The 20,980-nt window shown below is 34.7% G+C and overlaps 4 protein-coding genes, 1 long non-coding RNA gene and 2 pseudogenes across 13 annotated transcripts; 3 read left to right on the top strand and 4 right to left on the bottom strand.

The window, feature by feature from the left end:
* Positions 1–118: 118 nt before the first annotated feature.
* Positions 119–1,198, top strand: LOC110668131 (glutaredoxin). Its single transcript, XM_021829236.2, has 4 exons — positions 119–357; positions 433–521; positions 590–688; positions 821–1,198. Exons 1-4 carry the CDS (start codon positions 257–259, stop codon positions 898–900), a joined length of 369 nt encoding a protein of 122 aa, XP_021684928.2. The 5' UTR covers positions 119–256; the 3' UTR covers positions 901–1,198.
* LOC110668130 (anthranilate phosphoribosyltransferase, chloroplastic) lies at positions 1,094–5,148 on the bottom strand. Of its 3 annotated transcripts, XM_021829232.2 has the most exons (10): positions 4,623–5,140; positions 4,384–4,527; positions 4,024–4,185; positions 3,834–3,917; positions 2,775–2,963; positions 2,143–2,233; positions 1,942–2,001; positions 1,627–1,745; positions 1,378–1,512; positions 1,094–1,285 (listed from the first exon to the last, which is right to left on the bottom strand). In XM_021829232.2, exons 1-10 carry the CDS (start codon positions 4,887–4,889, stop codon positions 1,244–1,246), a joined length of 1,293 nt encoding a protein of 430 aa, XP_021684924.2. In that variant the 5' UTR covers positions 4,890–5,140; the 3' UTR covers positions 1,094–1,243. The 3 variants fall into 3 exon arrangements, with proteins under 3 accessions (XP_021684924.2, XP_021684925.2, XP_021684927.2); XM_021829233.2 differs by lacking the exon at positions 4,024–4,185 and having other exon boundaries at positions 4,623–5,146; XM_021829235.2 differs by lacking the exons at positions 3,834–3,917; positions 4,024–4,185 and having other exon boundaries at positions 4,623–5,148.
* Positions 5,149–6,112: 964 nt separating this feature from the next.
* On the bottom strand, positions 6,113–7,585 carry LOC110668186 (uncharacterized; annotated as a pseudogene).
* A 570-nt stretch (positions 7,586–8,155) lies between these two features.
* LOC110668109 (uncharacterized) lies at positions 8,156–10,435 on the top strand (annotated as a pseudogene).
* An 806-nt stretch (positions 10,436–11,241) lies between these two features.
* Positions 11,242–16,823, bottom strand: LOC110668112 (uncharacterized). Of its 4 annotated transcripts, none has more exons than XM_021829212.2 (9): positions 16,774–16,823; positions 13,054–13,405; positions 12,834–12,867; positions 12,483–12,716; positions 12,304–12,393; positions 12,105–12,170; positions 11,916–12,007; positions 11,781–11,828; positions 11,242–11,666 (listed from the first exon to the last, which is right to left on the bottom strand). In XM_021829212.2, the coding sequence occupies exons 1-9, from the start codon at positions 16,778–16,780 to the stop codon at positions 11,549–11,551; spliced, it is 1,041 nt and encodes a 346-aa protein (XP_021684904.2). In that variant the 5' UTR covers positions 16,781–16,823; the 3' UTR covers positions 11,242–11,548. The 4 variants fall into 4 exon arrangements, with proteins under 4 accessions (XP_021684904.2, XP_021684905.2, XP_021684906.2 ...); XM_021829213.2 differs by lacking the exon at positions 16,774–16,823 and adding an exon at positions 14,198–15,389; XM_021829214.2 differs by lacking the exon at positions 16,774–16,823 and adding an exon at positions 14,205–15,389.
* A 20-nt stretch (positions 16,824–16,843) lies between these two features.
* Positions 16,844–17,721, top strand: LOC131171955 (uncharacterized). The gene is made up of 2 exons (XR_009142631.1): positions 16,844–16,981; positions 17,359–17,721. It is a non-coding gene; the product is annotated as an uncharacterized LOC131171955 (long non-coding RNA).
* Positions 17,578–20,314, bottom strand: LOC110668117 (uncharacterized). Of its 4 annotated transcripts, XM_058132532.1 has the most exons (6): positions 19,956–20,314; positions 19,773–19,886; positions 19,326–19,406; positions 18,611–18,783; positions 18,349–18,445; positions 17,578–17,973 (listed from the first exon to the last, which is right to left on the bottom strand). In XM_058132532.1, exons 1-6 carry the CDS (start codon positions 20,046–20,048, stop codon positions 17,863–17,865), a joined length of 669 nt encoding a protein of 222 aa, XP_057988515.1. In that variant the 5' UTR covers positions 20,049–20,314; the 3' UTR covers positions 17,578–17,862. The 4 variants fall into 4 exon arrangements, with proteins under 4 accessions (XP_057988515.1, XP_057988514.1, XP_021684911.2 ...); XM_058132531.1 differs by having other exon boundaries at positions 19,773–20,314; XM_021829219.2 differs by lacking the exon at positions 19,326–19,406.
* Between the last annotated feature and the right edge of the window lie 666 nt (positions 20,315–20,980).

Raw genomic sequence — 20,980 nt, 5'->3', positions numbered from 1 at the left:
TTATATAAATAAAATTATAATTAAGTATAATAATTTTTTTTTATTAAAAAAAAAAATCCACAAACAAAACGACTCGGATAAGTTTTTGACCTAAAGCAGCCAAGAGAAGAGGCGTTTCTCTGCCGCTGCCACCAAATCTTTGCACGAAAATCCATCACAAGGCACTTGTGCTCCTTCTTCGGCGGCCTTTGTCTCTCTCTCTCTGCTCTCCACCACCACCAACACCCCCAACAATAGCAATTGACAAGACACCCAAATGGGTTCGATCTTGAGTTCCTCTTCCTCCAAAGAAGAAATTCAGTTGGCACTTGATAAGGCCAAGGAGACTTCCACCTCTGCTCCTGTCGTCGTTTTCAGGCATTTCCATTTCCCTATCTTTCTTTATTTTTAATGGGTATTTGCTTATAGTCGATTTCATGTTCTTGTTTCCAGCAAAACCTACTGTGGTTATTGCAAGAGGGTCAAGCAGCTGCTGACCCAGTTAGGATCAAGCTTCAAGGTCATTGAACTGAACGAGGAAAGTAGGAATATAATAAACCCTTTCCCTAATCTAAAATTCAGCATTTTAAAGAAAATTTCTCTCTTGAAGGTGATGGGTCTGCGATTCAATCAGCATTGGCACAGTGGACTGGGCTAAGCACCGTACCTAACGTGTTTATTGGTGGAAAACACATCGGTGGTTGCGACTGTGAGGACATACTCCATATTCTCTTTTAGTTACTCCATATTCTCTTTTAGTCTTCTTCATCTTTTTCTGTTTTCCTCTTCAATTTACATGTCTAATGATTCCAATTGTTTTCCCCCGTTATCTTATTTGTAGCTACGCTGGAGAAGTACCAAAAAGGTGAGCTCTTGCCTCTTCTTAATGATGCTGGGGCCATTGCTAAGAACTCTGCTTAGCTGTGAATAACGTCGAAACCAGATGTTCATGTAGAAACACAAGAATAAAAAATGCGTCTCGTTATGGACGAAACTAAATGGTGTCTTTCACGTTGATACAAGATTTGGATGGTGAATGTAACGTAGTATTAATGGCTTTTCTGCTGTGTTTTTCATCTTTTCCTACTTAAGAAAATTTTGTAATTTTCCTGGCTTACAAAAGCATCCCCCGCAAAATTTATTCATACTAAATTCTTTGACAATTTGTTACAAGCCAATCATTGAAAATTTCCTAATGGAATTGTCAATTGTGTGGGTATGGCTGCTTTTCACATTCGTAATTTTATGTGATCGCCTTAAAATTTCAGGCAGTCTTGACATAAGTTTCCCCTTTCACCTTCTGCTCCTGTCAAACAAAAACGGATGGAATAAAACTAATGATGCTCAATTCCAACAAATGCCAAAAGGATTGGAGACTCTAGGTAAATTTTAACTTACATTTGAAATTTTTATCCACAAATCCAGTGTCCTCATAGCTTTTCCTGATAAATGTGTCTCACAAGCCAAAGCTACACCTTCCGCTAAACTGCTTGTGCAGCCGCTTACCAAGAGAGCTGCTCCTGCATTAAGGATCTGATATAATAATATTCTTGCATCAGAACTTGGTTTCAAAAGATTACCCATGCTATGAATTCATATGCATACAAAACATAAGCAGAAACATCAACAAGGGTTGAAGAAACTCACAAGTGCATCTGCAATGGACCCTTTCTCCCCAGATAACACCCGTTTTAGTATTTCTGCGTTGTAATCTGGCCCTCCACCTCTCAAGCTGTCTAAAGTGCAACGAGGAATGCCAAATTCCACTGTATAATAAAAAATTATTCAGTTCATAAGCAATTTAAATCATCATCCACACTGCTGCAGAGAGGAGCATACTTTAGGACGAGTGACATACTGCAAGTCTTAATATTCTCCATTTGAGTTCTTTGAGCTAAGCCACAAAAAATTACTTCTCAAAGAAAGAAATGAACAAATTACAAGTCAGTGAGAAGATCTTACGTGGATCAAATGAGAATTTCTCAATCTTTTCTGGGCTGATGTCAAGGACTATCCCAGGTCCTGTATTCATAGCAAAATGCAAAAATATTGAAGAATAAAGGCAAAATGGAATAGTAAAATCTAGCAGTCAAAGAAATCTAAAGTCTAATTATGTCTTTCATCCATCTAGATAGTTTGAGATACAGAACGAAGAAATCATACCAAGGGGGCTCATCTCATCTAAGCCCTCCGAGTGAACAACTAATGCTTTCTTCATTCCAAATCTTTGCAATGCTTTAGCCATTTTGTAGACCTATCCAAGGCACATAGAAGAATTCTATTTGTTATGACAAAAGTTACATAAAAGAGTGCAGGTTACTTGAAAGGAACAGTCTTTTGGAGAGCAGAGGTGCGAACTGGGAAGTACTCTAGCACCAAAAGTCTCCCATAGCCCCATCCCCTCAAACATTTGCTTTGGCCTCACCACCAATTTCTTCTTGGCTCTCCCACAAAGGATCTTAAGGTTTAACTTAAAAGACCTTAAATAGCTTTATATATGTTTCTGATTTCAATGTAGGAGCTTCTTCTTGCAATGTGGATAATCGAGTGCAGTGCTAACAATATTAAAAGATTTGGTATGACAGAAGTCACCATTGAATGTAATCAACACGTTAAAAGCTTAAAATTTAGTAGGCCAAGACCCAAATTGGATTGGCTCCTCAACTTATACCAGATGGTCAATAAGCTCAAAATGAATTTTCCTTTTTCTCAATTTATGATAGTAAGTGTTAGCAATTTCAATTGTTGACGAGAAGATATATGTTATATTTATAGTTCATAGTACAGGAACTTACTAAGTCTTCTTTGAATACTCCAACAACACCAAAAGGTACACGTGCAGGGTTCAACATAGGGCCCAATATATTGAATACGGTCTTTACTTTTAGCTTTTTCCTCACAGGGCTTACAATCTTCATTGCAGGATGGTATTTTGGAGACATCATAAAACCAATTCCCACTTCATTCACACATCTTGATACACCCTGGTTTAAAGAAGAGAGAGAGAGAGAGAGAGAGAGAGAGAGAGAAGAAACTAAATCAATATATGTGAGAACGTTAAATTTTATCCATAAATAAATTTATTTGCAAACCTACGGTTTGAAATTTGCCTGAGTAATGATCTATAAGGTGATCCATTAAAAAAATCCACAATAAAAATTAAAACCATAATGACACCGCTTATATATATATTCTAACATCAATCATTTAAAAAAAATTGTTAAAACAAAAAGAAAATAATATCAGTCATAGAACAAGATGTATGCCTATTTACATCTCTGGTTTAGATTAAAGCCCTAAAAATGTGGAGATCATGTCAACTGAAACCTCACAGTATATACTCTTTCTTTGGTTATTCAATGTCCAGAACAGAATTTCATTCATAGCTCAAGAAGACAAATGATAAGAAACGCTAGCAAGAAATCGGCACTTTACCAGTGGTGGTTCTTAGACATGGACTGGTTATTGCTTCAAGTTAGTGGGAACTGTTAATTCTGCAGCCTAATGATAATGTACACCAAACTAGACATTAAAAACTTGTTCAAGGTTTCGAGTGCACATGGTTTTAACCAAAAATTCCATCCCTTTACTTTAAATTGTATCAGCTACCACATAAATTGAAAACACCCCCACTAATAAGAATTTTGTGTGCATGGATTAACCCCTCAAGGCTCTAAAGCATAGATGTATATGCCTCAGATTGACTGGCATTTTGTAGGTTTTGACATGAAGAAGGAAACACTCTTTAACCATGTTACTACCATATAGAAATAGGGAAAGAGGGGGGCTAACATTTCACAATGGTAGTAGCATCCACTACAGATATTAATGACTTCCATCCATAAAGAACCTACCTCCGGGTCCAGGTCAATTACTATCCCCAGTGCTTCTAATACGTCAGCACTTCCACATGCAGAAGAACTCGATCGATTCCCTTGCTGTGAAGCAAAGAAGCAAAGGTTCAAAATATTTACATGTGATACTCAATCATATGACATGGCACAAAAATTTTTTGTGTTAGTTTAGAGATGGAAAAATTGCGACCTTGGCAACTTTTGCACCACAAGCAGCAGCAAGTATTGATGCCCCCGTAGAAATGTTAACAGTATTTGCTCCATCCCCACCAGTTCCTACAATGTCAACTGCATCAACTAACCCTTCAACTTTCCTAGCATGCTTAATCATCGCCCTTGCCAATCCCACAACCTGTTACCCAAGAAATCCCGTAATTTTTTCGTTCTATTACAACTCATTGCCTTACCAAAACACATTTCCTGTAGTAACACCTTTCAAGAAAGTAATTGCTTTGTGGAATTAAATTAATGTTATAATTGAAAACAAGAAAAGCAAATTGATGCAATTATTAGTTTAGGAATTAATAACTACAAGGCAGACAATACTTACTTCTTCATAAGTCTCCCCTTTAGCTCTCAGCAACACAAGGAAGGCACTGATCAATGCCTCGTCAGCATCATTTAATAAATAGTCAAGCGATGCTTCAGCCTCGGATTCCGATAAATCCACCCGATTAATCAGCGACTCGATCAGCTAGAAAGAAGGGGGGAAAAACCCAGAAAGCAAAATCACAAAAAATTACAAGGAACAAAATACCCAGAAGAGAAAAATTAAATTCAATGGCACACCTCATTAAATGCAGTTACGGGTGGAGACGAGGTTTCACAAAAACTAGAAATAGCAGTAACCAGAGTGGTACTTTTACTGCTGCTGCTTCCATTTTCGTATCTGATAGCGCCTATCTGCTTGGCACAATAAATTCCTGTTACCATAACAGAGCAGCTGCCATCTCGAAGATGGTAAATTGGCGATAGCGGCGACCGAGTCAATGAAGAAGCAGGAATTACAAGCTGACGAGAAGAGAATGATGAGAAAGCAAAAGCTGCAGCCGCCATTTGGTGCCTTTACGATCCCCAAAAACTATAATAATAAACTCTGTAGTGGGGAGGTGAAAATCGAATGGGAGTATAAAGAGATTGAGAGAAAAAAAAAAAAAAAAAAAAAAAAAAAAAAGAGAAGAAGAAATGGAAGGTGTTTTTAGGAAGGAGTTGGAAAGGAAATCGCCCAATTAATTGGTTTCTTAAAATGGAAATGGAGATTATACGTATGAGATTGGTGGGGTGGTGGGTTGGTTTTGAGCTGTGCGTACCATAGAAGGGAAGTAATGACGCAAGTGAACCACGCACAGATATTTTCTTTTTTTTCTGCACATGATGCCCAGGTGGATCACAATGAATACCCACCAGAATTATTTTTTATTAGATTCAATTTATTAAAAATTAAAATATAAAATATATAATAAAATTTATTACCCATTAAATATATAAATTTAATATATTTACATTTTAAATTTATAATAAATTAAATTTAAATAATAATTTTTTATTCACTATATTGCCTAACAGCATTAAACTATCTATATCAAATATTTAGTGTATTTTTTTTTATTAATAAATGATAAAATCCATATCCTATATCATCTAAAAATTAAAAAAAAAAAAAAAACCATATCAACCAATTTTACTAAAAAGAAAATATAATTTAAAAAATTAATCAGCACTAAATTATAAACACAAATTATTAAACCCTACATGATATCATATATGCAACGAAAATTGCTTTAATCTTTCTTTTCCCACGTCTTGCATTTGGTAAAAAAAAAAATTGAAAAAGAATTTAATCAATGCATAGGAAGAATAGTGATAGATAATAAATTTAACAAATTTTTGAATAATCAATCACAAAAATTCACATATGATTTGATCCTCTTAAGTACCATCTGTCTTTTAAAAAAAAAAAAATCTTTCTCCATACCTGTACGATGACTGTTGGGCTCAAATAACGCTGTAGAGATGTTGGGGTTGGCTCTTTGCTTTAACTAGGATTGGCCACAAGTGCTAATATACTCATCAAAGATCTTGCAAATTGATTTAAAAACAAAAAATAGTAATAATAATTAATTGACCAATTTAATAAATATTAACAATGAATAAAAATATTGTAGAATTTGTTTATTTTTTGATAATGACGTCAAATAGGGTTTATTCTCATCTTCACTCTTGTTCTAAAGTCTTATCTCAAGCCATAAGTCCTAACTGATAAGCTTGGGTAAGTGCCATCAATGCCAATATAAGAGATTGATTAAAACAAATAATATAGCTGGGAAAGGAAAAAGGGTACCTGCCAATTTGCTCGATCTGCGCCATGTTCTGCTGCTTGTTGCTGAACTAACTGCAAATCACAATGTTCATCCAGTTATATATAAATGCAACAATGACCGGTGATAATAACAGAGTACATGAATCTGTTTGATATTATTGTGAAAATTATTTAAAAAAATTATTTTTTTAAATATAATAATTAAAAAATATTAAAAATAATTTAAAATTAAATTTAATAAATTTTAATTATAAAAATAATAAAATAATTTTTTTAAGTTATTTTTTTTAATAATATCTTATAATAATTTTATTTAAAAAAGTAATTTTGAATCTCTAAATCCGATATCAGATAAGACATATATTCACTCAAGAATTCGACTATTGAATATACATGTAGGTGTTTAAATTTGGAAAAAGAAATTTTTTTCATAAAAAGGGAAAGCAGAATTTGTAATCTTACCTGAATCACAATTTAATGCGGAATTGAAATTCCCACACATACACAACTTTCTAACCCCATCACTGCCATACCCACAAGTGCCACCAGTTGCCTCACATGCCTTGCAGAATTCTTCATTCCCTTGCACAGAGTATCTCACACGAATCCCATAAGACCATCCGCTAGGCCCATCAACCCTCAATGTTGCAAGACTATAAGCACTGCTATATCCTTCACACTCGAGCTTGCTCAGATTTATTGCCTTAATAGCCTCAAACGCCGCTGCGCAACACTCCGGTGGCTGGCCGAAAGCAAACTTCGAGCCCACGTGCCTGTGAGCTACTACACTCCAGGCCGGACATCCAAAGTACTCCTCGCAGCCCATGCCTGAAATGTTCAGACAAGGTAAGTGCTTCCCAGGGAAACCTTGGAATAGCGGTGATTGCGCTGAGCAACCGATGAGCGTGAACACATTATCTGCGGTTGGATTGAAGCAGGTTGACCGCCACGGCTCTACAAAGAAGCCGTTGCCCTTGCGGCCAAGGACGATGGTGTCACAAGTTGACAAGTGAGGCTCATGGAGAGTAAGTGATTGTTAAGAGTAGTCTACTTCTAGTACATGGTATGATCCCGAGGAAATGTGAAACATCAACACGTCGCTCATGCAAAATAAAAGATCGCGAAAACCTGGGTGGCCACAGCCATATTGGAGTGAAAAAGGGTAGTCTATAGTGATGTTTCCACAGTAAGATCGGCAATGGTTTACATGGACTACATTAGCAGAAGCTAAATGGTGTATTAATGTTGAAAAATTTGTGAGAATGATCAAGAAGAGAGTAGACATGGCTGTGACTAAGAGAGATGAAGAAATGAGAAAAGAATGCTGTTGGGGGAAGAAGAGCAGCGAGCAGATTGCAGATACTTTGCTTGAATGATTGAGGAAATGTTTATTGGTGTAGGTAGGCATGAATTTTTGGAAACTTTATGCACATGGCGGTGCTGAGGAACCTGACTATTGTGTGTATGTTGTAATGTTTAAGGGTTTTCCTTGTCTTTTCTGAAGGAATTGATTTTCTTATAGCTTTAGTTTGCCTTTTGGTAAGTGCAGAGCGATTAGAGAGGCATGAAATGATTTGCTTGGTTTGCTTTAAAATCAAATTTCTTGTTACAGTGGGACATTCAAATGAGATGCTTCAAAAAAGAAAGAAAATATGGTTTCTTCATATATCTCTTTCATTTCCTCTTCCTCCCAGTTAAAGTCTATGACATAAAAATAAATAGAGTGGGAATCCAATTTAAGCTTATGCTGCTGATTCTTGTAGGTAAATAAACTTGTTTGGCTGGGACTGTATATAAATAAATATATAGATATCTAGTGAAGTCCAGTTGAGCTCTATCCAAATATAAACATGCATGATGAGGTTTTCATCATTAGTTCTTATTTCTTTCCAAGCTATAATTTAAAATAAATAATTTCAATTTTTTTATGTATGCAATTCAAATTAAAAACTCATATGCAAATTTATTTCTATCCAAACACAACTTATTATTTCAGACAGTGATGGTAGCTTTATTGAAAAAGGTAAAAGAGTTGCTATAATTTGCTTAAAGCCTAGAATCAAGGAGTAAAAGGAAGTCATTATATTTAACATTTTAATAAAAATATCAAAATAATTATATTACAAACTGCAACTTTACAATTATATTGAAATTATGAAATTGAACTTTCTCAAAAAAAAAAAATTATAAAATTGAACTGTGATGGAGAAGATGGAATTATTTATTGCATGATTAAAAATTTAGATTAAAATTTTTTCTGATACACACATTACTTATCTTTGTTAAAATCAAATGCCTATTTACTATCTTTGTTAAAATCAAATGCTTATAAAATTTGACTTCTTACTCCAATTTTAAACTGAAATTTTTTTTTTTCTTTTCTATGAAAATTGTCTATAGTGAGTTTGATGATTATCAGATAATATGTTTGACTGATGAAATAAAGTAGAATCAAAAGATTTTATTTTTTTACTGATTCCATATGTTATTGGCAGTCTTCGGGTTAGGAAACACATCAATAAGATGCTCAAGCTCGATTAATTATAAAATGAAAATATTTAATTTTGGTTATTGGAGGTGTTTTTGTTGCCAGAATGCAGTCTCAGCTGGGATTGAGATTGAGACCTTATTAGTTGTGGTTTTGGTAGATGGGAGCTATTTTATAATTTATAGAATCTTTAGAAGGTCAACATGTCTGAACATTCCAATATTTTATCCAATAAATCCAGGTGCTTTTGATTGAAGTTACTTTAGTGTAGATTTGTCAACATGAAGTTTGTTGTGTCAATGTCATCAGTACAGTAAATACTTGTGATGCATCTCCAGGCTTACAATAAAATCTTCACTAAATATCAAGTTCTCTAAACGATGCAATTTCTTACAACAATTTTTCTGGGTTGTCCCTGTCCATCTATTCCTATTTTACATGCATATAAATATAACGTGAAAGACCTTTCCCCCTTTCTTTTTTCTTCTCTAATCAGGCAAGTCCAAAATTGGCAGGAACTGTTAACTGGGGCACAGTAACAGTCATTGTAGTGTTTGCAGGCATGCCATTTGGAGGTAGCAAGGAGGCAGCTGCATCAGTTGTAAGTTTATGCCAAGGAAAACCACCACTGCTTTTTTTTTTCTCATGGAGACTTATGATAGTATTTTATTGGGACATCCACTATCATCATTGTCCTACTCTAACAGGAATATCAAAATGGGGGACCAGATTATATTTGTGGATACCAAGATAAATGTAGATCAATTAAAACAAAAAGGAAAAAAATGTGGAATTTTAAGTTATCAATATTTACTTCAATTTAGATATGTTTCGCATTTATTTACCTTAATTACTTGAGGACTTGGTCACTTGAGTGTTCATTAGTACCTCGCTTGAGTGTTCATTAGTCCCCCCTGTGAGAGATTGATGGTTGTTAAACAATGCAAGTGAAATATTAAGAACTAACAGTTTTAGTTGGTATAATGAATAGAAAGGCTGGATGAACACTTCCCCTCATGCATTGCTCATGTGCTTTTTTTTTTTTTTTTTTTTTTGCCTTATAATACTGAAATTATGCATGCTTTTTTAACAATTTTGCTGATGATGTTGAGATCCAATCCTCTTTTAACATTCCATGGATACATATTGTGTTTGTGTAAGCAATCCTCTCTTCTGCATTATCTACTGAAAGCTATTTCTTTGTTAATGCAAATAGCTGTCCTGTTTATGTATGCATTCATATTCTGAAGCTTGTGGGGACTTCACTATGATGTCAGAGCAAGGATGCATAAGTAATGTTGAAGCTTGGGAACACTCCAGACATGCGTGAACAGTACGTATCGACCAATGAGATATGAGAAAAGGTTTATTCTAGTAACTCGGGGTTCAATAGTTAGGAGAGTGCGCCTTGGAATGTTCACTGCCGCATTTTACGTACGGTTTGCAAAATTTGTCGGCTGATTTTTTCATAGTTGTGGGAGCTGGTTCATCACTGCTGCGACATTTGGTTTAATTTGTAATAATTCATATCCCATTCATCAGGCTTTTTTCAGTTGCTGAATGTATCCAACTTCTCATTTTCTTAACTAAACTTGCCTGTTTATTGATCTCTCCGATGGCGTGCAAGGAATGTGCTGCTTGGATCAGTTCCGGGTGCAGCATTCTGTTTCCCTCGTGGTGATGAATTATATGTGGAAAGTGAATACTAGGGTTAATTGAGGAAGGGATACTTCCGATAAAGTTGTGCATATCGTGACAGGTTGGATTCACATGAAGCTTATAGAGAAACCATGAATTGATGGAATAAACTTCTGAGTAACTGAGCTTGTGGAATTTGGCCAAATCACAGGATATGTATAGATATTATCATTATCTTGAATTAACTTGCATGTATTCTGACATTTAAAGCAAAACTCAAGGTAAGATTGAATAGTGAACATCTTGTGAATCTGTATTCCATAAGCCTTGCTTTGGAAGGCTCACAAACTGCTCTTATGTACTCAATGGGGAGAAGAATACCTTGGATGCCGCCACAAATAAGCCTTAAAGCCTAGCGAATTGTTGGGAAGGAATCGAGCTCTGCTTTGCTTATGGGTTTGCCTTCTGGACTATTTTCAAGGGCAAAGCCAGAAACAATGAAGGATCACAATGAGTTATTTACCGAGCACTTCTCTTTGATCACCTTTAGGTGTTAGCTGAATAACTGCAAGTTGCCTACACCATTGTGGCAAAAATTTTGAGGATTTTGGGTGGGAGTTTTTTTTTTTTGGATATATATATATAGTCATGGAAAAGCAGTCGGTGATCTTCATACAAATTAAACCGCTAAATGTCATTTTATTATGCTTTCACTTGTTCTTTTTTGGATAAGTGATATTATACACCATAGGACAATCAAGCTAATAAAAGGGAATGATTTATTCCTCATCTTGGCCATGATTTATGGGACTGTTACTTCTGGTTACACACATACTCGCTACATTGAATGTTGCATTGAACACCAGGATGGTAAATCAAATAGGAACAAAGTAGCCAATCAGTGAGAGTTGTCATTGAATTTCCATTGGAGAAAAGAAAAAATAGAAGAAGAAAGTTAAATATAAGTAAATTAGAATTTTGAATTCTTTTCAGTATCTATATATAGTTACAATCATGCTGCTCTAACTATGGCCATACAAGCTCAAGATTGCTGCTTTCTTGTTAGACCATTTTTGTGTATTCCAAAACTTGCTGATTGATATGATTTTTTTATACCTTTTCTGATGACAAAGGATGTCACTATTGTCACATGTTACCTCTGGTCTTCTGTTCTCTATTCTATTTCTGTTACTTTCTATATATATGATGATTCACATTTTCTTCAACATGTTTGAAATTGGTTTAGCTCCCTAGGCTCTTTAACCTCAGCTATCTTGGACATTGATAGGAATCAGGGAACCATCTTGAGAATAGAGTGTGTTTCAGCTTTATAATAAAAGCGAATATCCCATAGCATGGGATGTGCATTACTCCCACAGAGAAGTACCTTCAAATTCCATTTCAGACAAAGAAATGGTTAGTAAGCACTTTACAAGTGCTTAATTGAAATAATGATACAAATTTCTAACGTTGAAAGAAGATGATAGTTAAGAGTTTGTACCATAAAGGAGCATAAGGAGATGACAAGTCAAGGAATGGATATGGCCACCTGTGTATACAATAACAGAAAGTTCGTGTTACAGAAGCATATGAACAAATCTTTATTCTTTGCAAGTGTGAAGAAAAATGATTTTACCATAGTCTGACACAAGCATGAACAAGCCACTGGAACAGGAGATATGTTATTGTCCATATGTAGAAATATGCAATCCGAAACCAAGGAAACCGCTGAGAAGCAGAAAAAAAATAATAATAACAAATGAAATTGGAAAGATGTTCCTGAAAAGAGTTGCAAAGCAGGGAGTCTTGTGCAAAAGCAACTTACCATGCAATTTAAGGCAGTATCACCTAATAACAAAATAGCATTCATGGAATGCATACTTATAACCAACTGTCATGAGAAAGAACAAACACGTTGTTTAAGAAACATAAAGAAAAGAAACAAAAATTACTAGCTAGTGAGAATTGTACGATTTGGTTTTAGTTCTAAAATGATATATATATATATAGATATATATACTCACAGCAGTTAGATGGTAATCCTTGATTGCAAAGAATGGAACAATTACAAACCAAAATACACAATCTGTGAGCATAACAGCTCCTGCATTCATCTGTTCCCATGCAAGAAAATGTCAACAACCTAAAACTATATGAATTCAAATGAACAAAAAATTTTGGCCAAATCCACTCACTGATTTACCTGGAAAACTATTTGAAAGAAAAATGCCCATTTCCCTGCAGGTTGCCGCCTGTCAACTTGTTCATTGGAGTTTGAGCTTCTCTTTTCTATGGAAGTATTGGAACTTTCTCCAGGTGCAGAAGTAGGAGTAGCACAGTTTCCTTGCTCTGAATCTACCTCTACATTGTCAACCTTATCTCCACTAACTCTTTTGTGATAGAGGTAGCATCCGCGCATGGACAGAAAAGATCCAAGCTACAAAAATGATTAACTAAATTATTAAGCATATAACAGATAAAGGAAAATTGAGATCACCAAACAATTTTGTGCTCAAAAACATTTTAGAATACTATTTTAAGGCATAACACATACCCCAAAGTAAATGGTGACTAAAGTAAATGTCCACCTGTCCAGGACCAAGGAACATCTTTGATCAGTCCATAGTTCAAATGATCAATTAATATGAAAAGCTACAAGGGACAAAATTTGTTGTTTGAAAATGAAAGTTCACATCCTTCTTGTCTCTCTAATTGCATGATTAAATTATATTTAAGCAAGGCATGAAGCAAGATCAAGGAAAAGGATAACTTACTGAGTATAGTAGTAAAATATGCTGCCTCCGTCCACTAAAGCAAAAACAATCAGCAGCGCCAAAAGCACAAAGAAAGCAAAAACTCTGAAAACTAGCAACCAGGCTGGGTGGATTCCTTTTAGGCATGGTCTCCAGGTTTCATCATCAAGCAAATCTGCTTCGGTTTCTTGCTTGTTTTCTCCATTATCCCGTTCGGCTTTGTGAAAGTTTTCATTTTTCCATATAAGAATTGATGCAATAGTTATTGACATTAAGACCCAAATGGTGCAAAGGAAGAACCTCCAGTTTAGCCAGTATCTGGCTATGGTTGTATTAGCAGTCATGGCTGGATGCCAAGTATTCTGGGAGGATCCTGTTATAAAACTCATTTAATTTGTCACTTCTACTTCTCTGATTGTGCACTTACTATATATTTGATGCTCTGGTATAGTAGATAGGATTATTTTCTGATTGTCAAAGGGAAGGAAGAAATGAAGATAGATTACGCACAAAAGAATGGCTAGAATAAAGCAAAGATTTTCAGATGTGAAAAGAATGAAAAATTGTATATGATTAAGGAGAAGAAATTAAGGAAGGTAAAGGAAAGAAAGAATGGAAGAGGGCAACAATTGAAAATCACAGATATGTTGATAATACAACTTCCACAAGGCAAGTGAAACTTTAGAAAACCTGAAGACATTCAACCCTGAAGAAAACAGCTTTGAAATAATTCATAAAAGGAATAAATTGGGAGAGACGTAAAACTCAAAAGCTCCAAATACACCATCAATTATACAGAGATATCCTTGTGTTCACACATTTTTTAAAACATGGAGATCCAACAGAACTTGCTTATGCATGCCATTAGACCAAATTTAGGAGAAGTTTAAGAGGAAGTTCCAATTAGTAATAGGGGGTGCTCATATAGAACATCAACATCACAACAAACAGAGAAGAATTGGGCCAAGGGAAATTTAGAATATTAAAATCCCAGGTTGATTTTGAACTCATTAATGGCCAAAACTAATCATAGATTCCAAACTTTGGGTGGTTTCCTGAACTGAGAGATAAAAATTCAAATCTATAATATTAAAAAAATAAAAACAGAGAACAAAAGAAGCAGGCAAGCAGCTAAATTCTAAGGAAAGGAAAGGTGAATACTTACAACTTACAAGGGAAAGCAAAGACAATGTAGTGGTGTGCAAGAGCCTACAAGGAGATGCTTTGCTTCTATGCTTTGGAAAGAAAAGCTAAATAAAGAGGGAAAAGAAAAGAAAGCAGAGAAAACATATAGGGAGAGACAGGAATAGAACATAAAAGGGTGGTCTGCTTTGAGCCCAAGCTTCTTTCTTTTTCACTTGCAATCTCAAGAAAATCTTGAAAATGGACCAGAGACTCTCTCTCTCTCTCTCTCTCTCTCTCCAAGCCCAATATCCCTGTATGCATGCAAATATAAAAATTCTTTGGGGACATGCAAGCTTTTGTCACCTTTTTCTTGGATTATCAGACTCTTTTCAGTCTTTTCAAAATTTTCTTCTCATTTACCTTCTCACCTTTGGGAGTTGTGTGTTTTGTGTCGTGTAACTTGAGCTAAAGAAGGAATAAAGCATATGGGTGCGATTCTATGCACTGTAGCTCCATTTTTGGAGAGAGAGACCCATCTTTGACTAATGATCTAAACCATCCATTTTTTTCATGATTCATCAATCAAACAGCTCAAGCCTCTCCAGTCCCCATTTTAGGGGAGAGAGAGAGAGAGAGAGAGAGAAGAGAAACAGTGTTGGGTTGATTGCAGGCAAGATTAGTCAGTTAATCATGTAGAAAGGGTGATTTAGAAATCATGATATTAGCTTTTAGCTTTTATTCAGTTAAAGCATGAGATCGGTGATGGCTCACATTGTGGGTCCCATTTTGTGACTCCTTTCAATTCTTTGACTTATAGCCTGTCACCCAAAATATGGTTACAGCTTCCTCTTCTTCTTCCTCGGCTCTTGGTCACCAAGATTTCTCTTCTTTCTACTTGTGGTTAAAAGTTTCTGATTACATGCTCTATAGGGTTTATTCGGATGATACGTGTCACTGAGAGATTGGAGATCATGCACTTTGAACGGAGCGAGAGGCCCCACACGGGCCCACTTAGGAATCTTTCTTAAAAATATAATCAAAGTCGCATAAAAACAGAATACAACGCGAAGAACAGGATTATGGTTTTGAATCGATTCACAAAGCAGTGACGTGTATTTGTACCAACCCTCTCAGCTTTTTACCGACGTTTATGGCTTTCTTTTTTTAATTATATTCCTCTTTATTTTACTGCCACCACCAAAATATAACTATGGAAGGAGAAAAACAAAAAAAAAAAAAAGAGAAAAGCAAATAAAAGAAAAGAAATAAGTAGGCAGGAGAGAGAGAAACTTGTCCTTTTATTTTTTTTAAATATATATCCAAATAAATAGCAACTATTAATATTATCTATTTATTATTTTATTTTCAAAAAAATAATTTAAAAATATTATAAATTATAGAGGTTTAATTATTAATATATTATAAAAAAATAATTTTGGCATAACATCAACAGTTGGAAAGTGAAAGGAGACAAGTTAAACAATTGAAAAAAAAAAGTATTGGTGATAGAGACAGAGAGTCACGTCCTTGGAAGAATGTTTTTGACGACAGTTTGTCTGACCCAAGAGTGGAAAATGACGAGAAGGTGTCTCGAGTTTTGTTATTGCGTGGTAACCACGTTCTTTCATTTTAATTACTTAGCAATGTGTGCACCCTTAAATTTGTGATGTCATAATAAAAATTTTAGTGGTAATTTATAAATTAATTGTTAATAATTAAAATTTTATATTTTTATTAATAAAATAATTATTTTATTAAAATTTAAGTCATAATAATTTAGCTCATCACATTTATTTATTTTAATTTATAATTATTAATAATAAATTTTAATAAAATCTTATTAAGTATATAATACTAATAATAAAAAGAATTGCAATCCACTTAGATGAATAGGAGTAATAATATAGTTTGATAGACCCAATTAGGCACGTTACATGGGCGTATTGCGTGCAACAGATTGATTCTATGCAATAATAGCGTACTGATTGGATCAGTTTAAAAAAACGACAAGAGATTGTAAGATGCTGGAGATTCTGAACAAGAACATAGGAGTTGGGATAGAATTTATTAATATGTTTACCAAAATCAATGATTGGTGCTTAAACAATGGAGAACGTGCCATTATTATTTTTAATTATTGTAGGCCAAATGGACATTTTATGCTATTATAAACAGTGTGAAGCTCCCAATTGGCATGGTAATAAACTGCCAAAACCTTTTTATTAGGGAATCTGCCCCCACTTTATGCAGATTTTATAGAGGGTTAAAAAAAAAAAATTAAATTCAAACATGAAAGCTAAAATTAAATATTTTTTAAGCGAATGTGTAACCTCTAATGACTTGTTTGATCAATTCATCAGGTCATACTAATTAATGAAAGTTTAGTTAATGTTTGATTTATATATTATCTAGATTATTGCATTAATCTGATGATTCTGTTCGAATTTAATAATATTAAATCGAGCTACATACACTCCTTGGTTCATAATTTGACATTCTAATGGCTAGCTATATGTATTAAAAGTTTTATATAGGGACAAACTCAGAAACAAATCTTAAAATGAATTAAAAGCCATTAAACACACAATGAGAGAGAGAGAGAGAGAGGGAATGTACCTTTCATGTTTAATGAGGGAGAGCCAAGTTTGGTGTTGATAACACTTGAGAGTCTGATACTGAGAGGAAGCAGCAAGGTATGTTCTTTAAATAGAGTTCATAAATTGCGTGTTGAATGGGTTGCAGGGCTGGTTTCCATGAAATCGGCAGTGAAATACGCGCAAGCAACACAGAAATTCATGTGGAGGCAGCAAAGCCTCTAGTAAAGGTAACGTCTATGTTTTTATTTCTCCCCACCTGCATGGAAATTGTGGGACTCAAATAAATTAATTACTACTTTAGCTAGGCCAGAGGATCCCTGCTTTTGGTTTTGGAACAAGAATTAAAATGATCTTAGCCAGTTCACAACTCCAAGTGTACATCTGGGTTACATCCATCTCTATTCAATATTCAATCACCATTATATTTTATGGAACAGCTTTTGAAAGGGCATATTTGGTTGAGTGGTTAGCATCAAGTTTTAGATTTTGAGCTCCCATATTGAAAATTTTCATGTAAACTGGGTCGTGATTAAATTGTGGGGGTTTGTGTGCAATTTTTATTTTTTTTACTAGTTTGTGTGTGTAAATTGAATGGAATTTGCAGGTCTGCCCTTTCACACATCTGTAACTCATATCGACAAAGATGCGTCTCAAAAACCAAAGAAAGTTGCGTCTTAACTGAATAAGTAACGGTGTTAACTGCAACTTCTTACGGGTAAGATAACCTTACCATTCACATCTCATGAGCTTATAACTCATAAAAAAACCTTGTAAATGTTATAATCCTAGTAATTTGGACTTCACATGATGAGAATGTAATACATATCACAAAACAAATTTTTTATTGATGTACTTTTGATCATCTCTACTAAGTACTGACTGTTTGCTTCATCAATATCACTACATACAATTATGGCAGTTTGTAAATTTCTAGACAAAAAATTTATGAAAATATTAGTTTATATTCCCCAATAATGGAGATGGCCTTTACATTCGCATAATTAAAAAAGCACTACTTTACAGTATTTTGAACACTCAATTTGATAAATGCGACATTGCGTGGAACAGAATGCAGTTTCTCTACCTCTGGAAAGTGGCAGCTCAAATTTCATGAAGGTTCACTTTCATCTCCTAGTATTGACAGAGAAAATAGTGCAACAGCCACGTTGAAAGTTCTTGAGCCTACTCTATCGATGTGTTTCATCTCAAAGTCACCTTCCTGCAATTGCATTGAATTAAGTAAATTTAACAGATGTCTATGAACAAAATCAATTCTCAGAAATTTGGAGCTTGTCATCACATAAATAAAAGGATAAAATATGAACAATGAAAAGAATGCAAATACATATTTATAGATTTTCAAAATATGCAATCACAAAACATTTAGCAAATGCTGCTAACAATGCAAACGTTATTATTAAGCATATACTGCTAAGAAAATATTTCATATACTGTGAATAAAATTAAAAAATATATATATATATATAACATCTAACAAATGTTAGGAATCTGGGCTAGAGGAAAATTCATTCACATCATGCTCTTCAATTGTTGGCAACTCTTCGAAGCAAAAGAAAGGAAAACTGTAGCTCACCATTCTGCCATTGGGGGTAGATAATGGGCAAGCAGATGAGTACTCAAAACCCATCCTAGGAGGCATAACTGGCTGCTCAGCTATAACTCCAATCCCCCTGGTGTGTGGCAAATGTTAGACATAATCAATTTTGGAATTCCAGTTTTAAGCTCATGTCCACATAACAGTAAAAAGACAAATAGAAAATAAAGTATCCTGGTGATCACCAGAAATTTCATTTTTTCAAGGATTGCAAATGACAAAAGCAAAATAAATAACTCACCAAACATTTTCAATTTTTTCATTGGCATCAGTGATAATCCAATGTCTCCTGAGAAGCTGAACAGGACAATCTGAGTCATTGGTGATTTTTATTCTGTATGCAAAGAAATATTGCCCCTTTGAAGGCTGACTTCGGCCCTCAATGTAAACACTCCTAACCTGAGCTCTGATCCCCTGAAATGCATAAGATTTTTTACAATTTACAGCTAATTTAATAGGAATCTAAATTTCTGTTACATGTCTTTTTTAAACCCTCTTAAACAACATTATGCATTCTCTTGCTGAATCTGTCCATGCTTAGCCCAAAAAGCTGAACATTTAACCAAATGGTTCAAATTCAGAACTGCCTCAAAGGAATCATTGATCTATTCTGCACCCTCCCATCTATTCCATGGATTTCAAAGATGTTTCCCAGTCTATTAGTATTTAATTTTCAAAAACAATGTTTGGGGAAAGGATTATGTTCCCCAAAAATGGTCCTTTAAGAATGCTAGAAATGTCTCTAAATTATTCTAAATCAGAGTTCCAAGCAGGCCAGACTTAACTACACACGTCAAATTCTAATACAAAACAATGATTAGACCCCTTGTGACAAATGGTAATGAACCTAGGAAGAAAGAGGTAAATACAATGGACTGCATAAAAATAGCTAATAAGAATAATAGCATTGCTAAAACAGCTCACTAACTGCTGCACTGTTCATATTGGGGGCATACCAAGGTTGTTGCATTGCTTGAACATTTCAGGAGGGAATGTGGTGCAATTTCATTTAGTTCATCTTGATGTCTAGCCGCATCCTGGCCGAGAATTACCAGATGGATAAAAGATCAGCAGGAAGGAGGGGAAAAAAAGTTGACAATTTAAGAATAATATAGTCACATTCTATAACACGATTTTGCTGAGTAGTCCCCATATCAAATGGATGATAATGCATGACAACCCCATTCAAGAAACAAAGGACTACGCAGGCTCTCATACATTCAAAGAAAACTGCAATGGATTGACCTGTCTTTCTTGCAACTTTATAACTTCCATACCCACCCTTCAGTTCAAACTAGTTTGTTTCAACCCATGAATACTTGAAAAAGGGTTAAAATTGATTCAGAACTTAAAAGATTATTTTCCCAGTAACAGAAAATCCAGAAACGTATGTGAATCGGTACCTCAAACCGCTCTTCACTGATAGCCTCCTTGAGTAACCCGCGAAGTCTCAGAACTGGCTCCTCCTCTTCGAAGGACTTCAACGAATCAAGAATTCTAGCAGCTTCTTCGTAGTCCTCAAAAACCATAACAACGTCATAAAAACAACACGAAATAAGAAAACGATAGGGAGAAAAAGAGGTAACCTCTGATTGGGCAGCAACTTCCATTTGCGGCTTCAACAGAGCATAATTTTGAGTCCGAGACAAAAACGAACTCGCATTATCCTCCGAACCCATTCCCGACCCGAAATTGGAACTCGAACTGGCTCCTTCACCGCCATTCTCATTTCTCTCAACCGAACACGCTACAATCTTTAATTGCTAACGGAGTCCCGAAAATTGAGCCAGTGTCTGCTCACGAAAGCGGAGCTCCGAACCCGAAAGAAGGTCCTGGTGCCGGCGGTGAAATCCGTTAACGCTTTAAGACTGGGCAGCGAATGCATTTTCCGTTGGGTTTGCGGAGAAAAAAAGATTGTGACGACAGAATCGGGGTGTGAATTTGAAGCAATAGAATAACGATTACCTGTGACTGAGAGCGAGCGTTTTAAACTTGTATCCATATTTACGGGTGCGAAGTGACTGAATTGACCCCGGTGATCAGGGCTGAAGCCGTTTCGTAGGAAGGGTAAAAATGGAATATGGTCTAAAAAAAAAGGGGGATATTTATAGTATCTGAAAGGAGAGAACATACGAAATTCTACAGCTATTATACGCAGAATATATTAAAAAAAATTTACTTTAAAATAACAAGAGGTAAATACTTCACAAACTTAAAAAATATTAAATAATATATTTTTTAAAATAAATATATTAAACAGTTAATTTCATTAAAACATATGGACTCAATAATAATTTTTCAATTTATTCTATCCTTAATTTATCTGAATCGATTCAATTTAAAATATTTTTAAAAAAATTCAACTAACTTGTATTTTAAAATAGTATAAATCCAAGTTCTATTTTTAGACCAAAAAGTTGTTATTCAAATAAAAAAATTGAGTGCATATGGAAACTCGCGAATAGAGAAAATTGAATGGATGTAAAAAAAAAAAAAATCATATTTATTGTATATGATAAATTTATCATAAAAATCCATAATACAGAATATTTCGTGCTAAATCTCTTATTTCGTGCTAAATCTCTTAGTATTATAAATGTATAAAAATTAA

The sequence above is a fragment of the Hevea brasiliensis genome, chromosome 13 (assembly GCF_030052815.1).
Source record: "Hevea brasiliensis isolate MT/VB/25A 57/8 chromosome 13, ASM3005281v1, whole genome shotgun sequence".
NCBI lineage: Eukaryota > Viridiplantae > Streptophyta > Magnoliopsida > Malpighiales > Euphorbiaceae > Hevea > Hevea brasiliensis.
The sequence above is the reverse complement of the archived record's forward strand: the minus strand, read 5'-3'. Positions and strand labels throughout refer to the sequence as shown.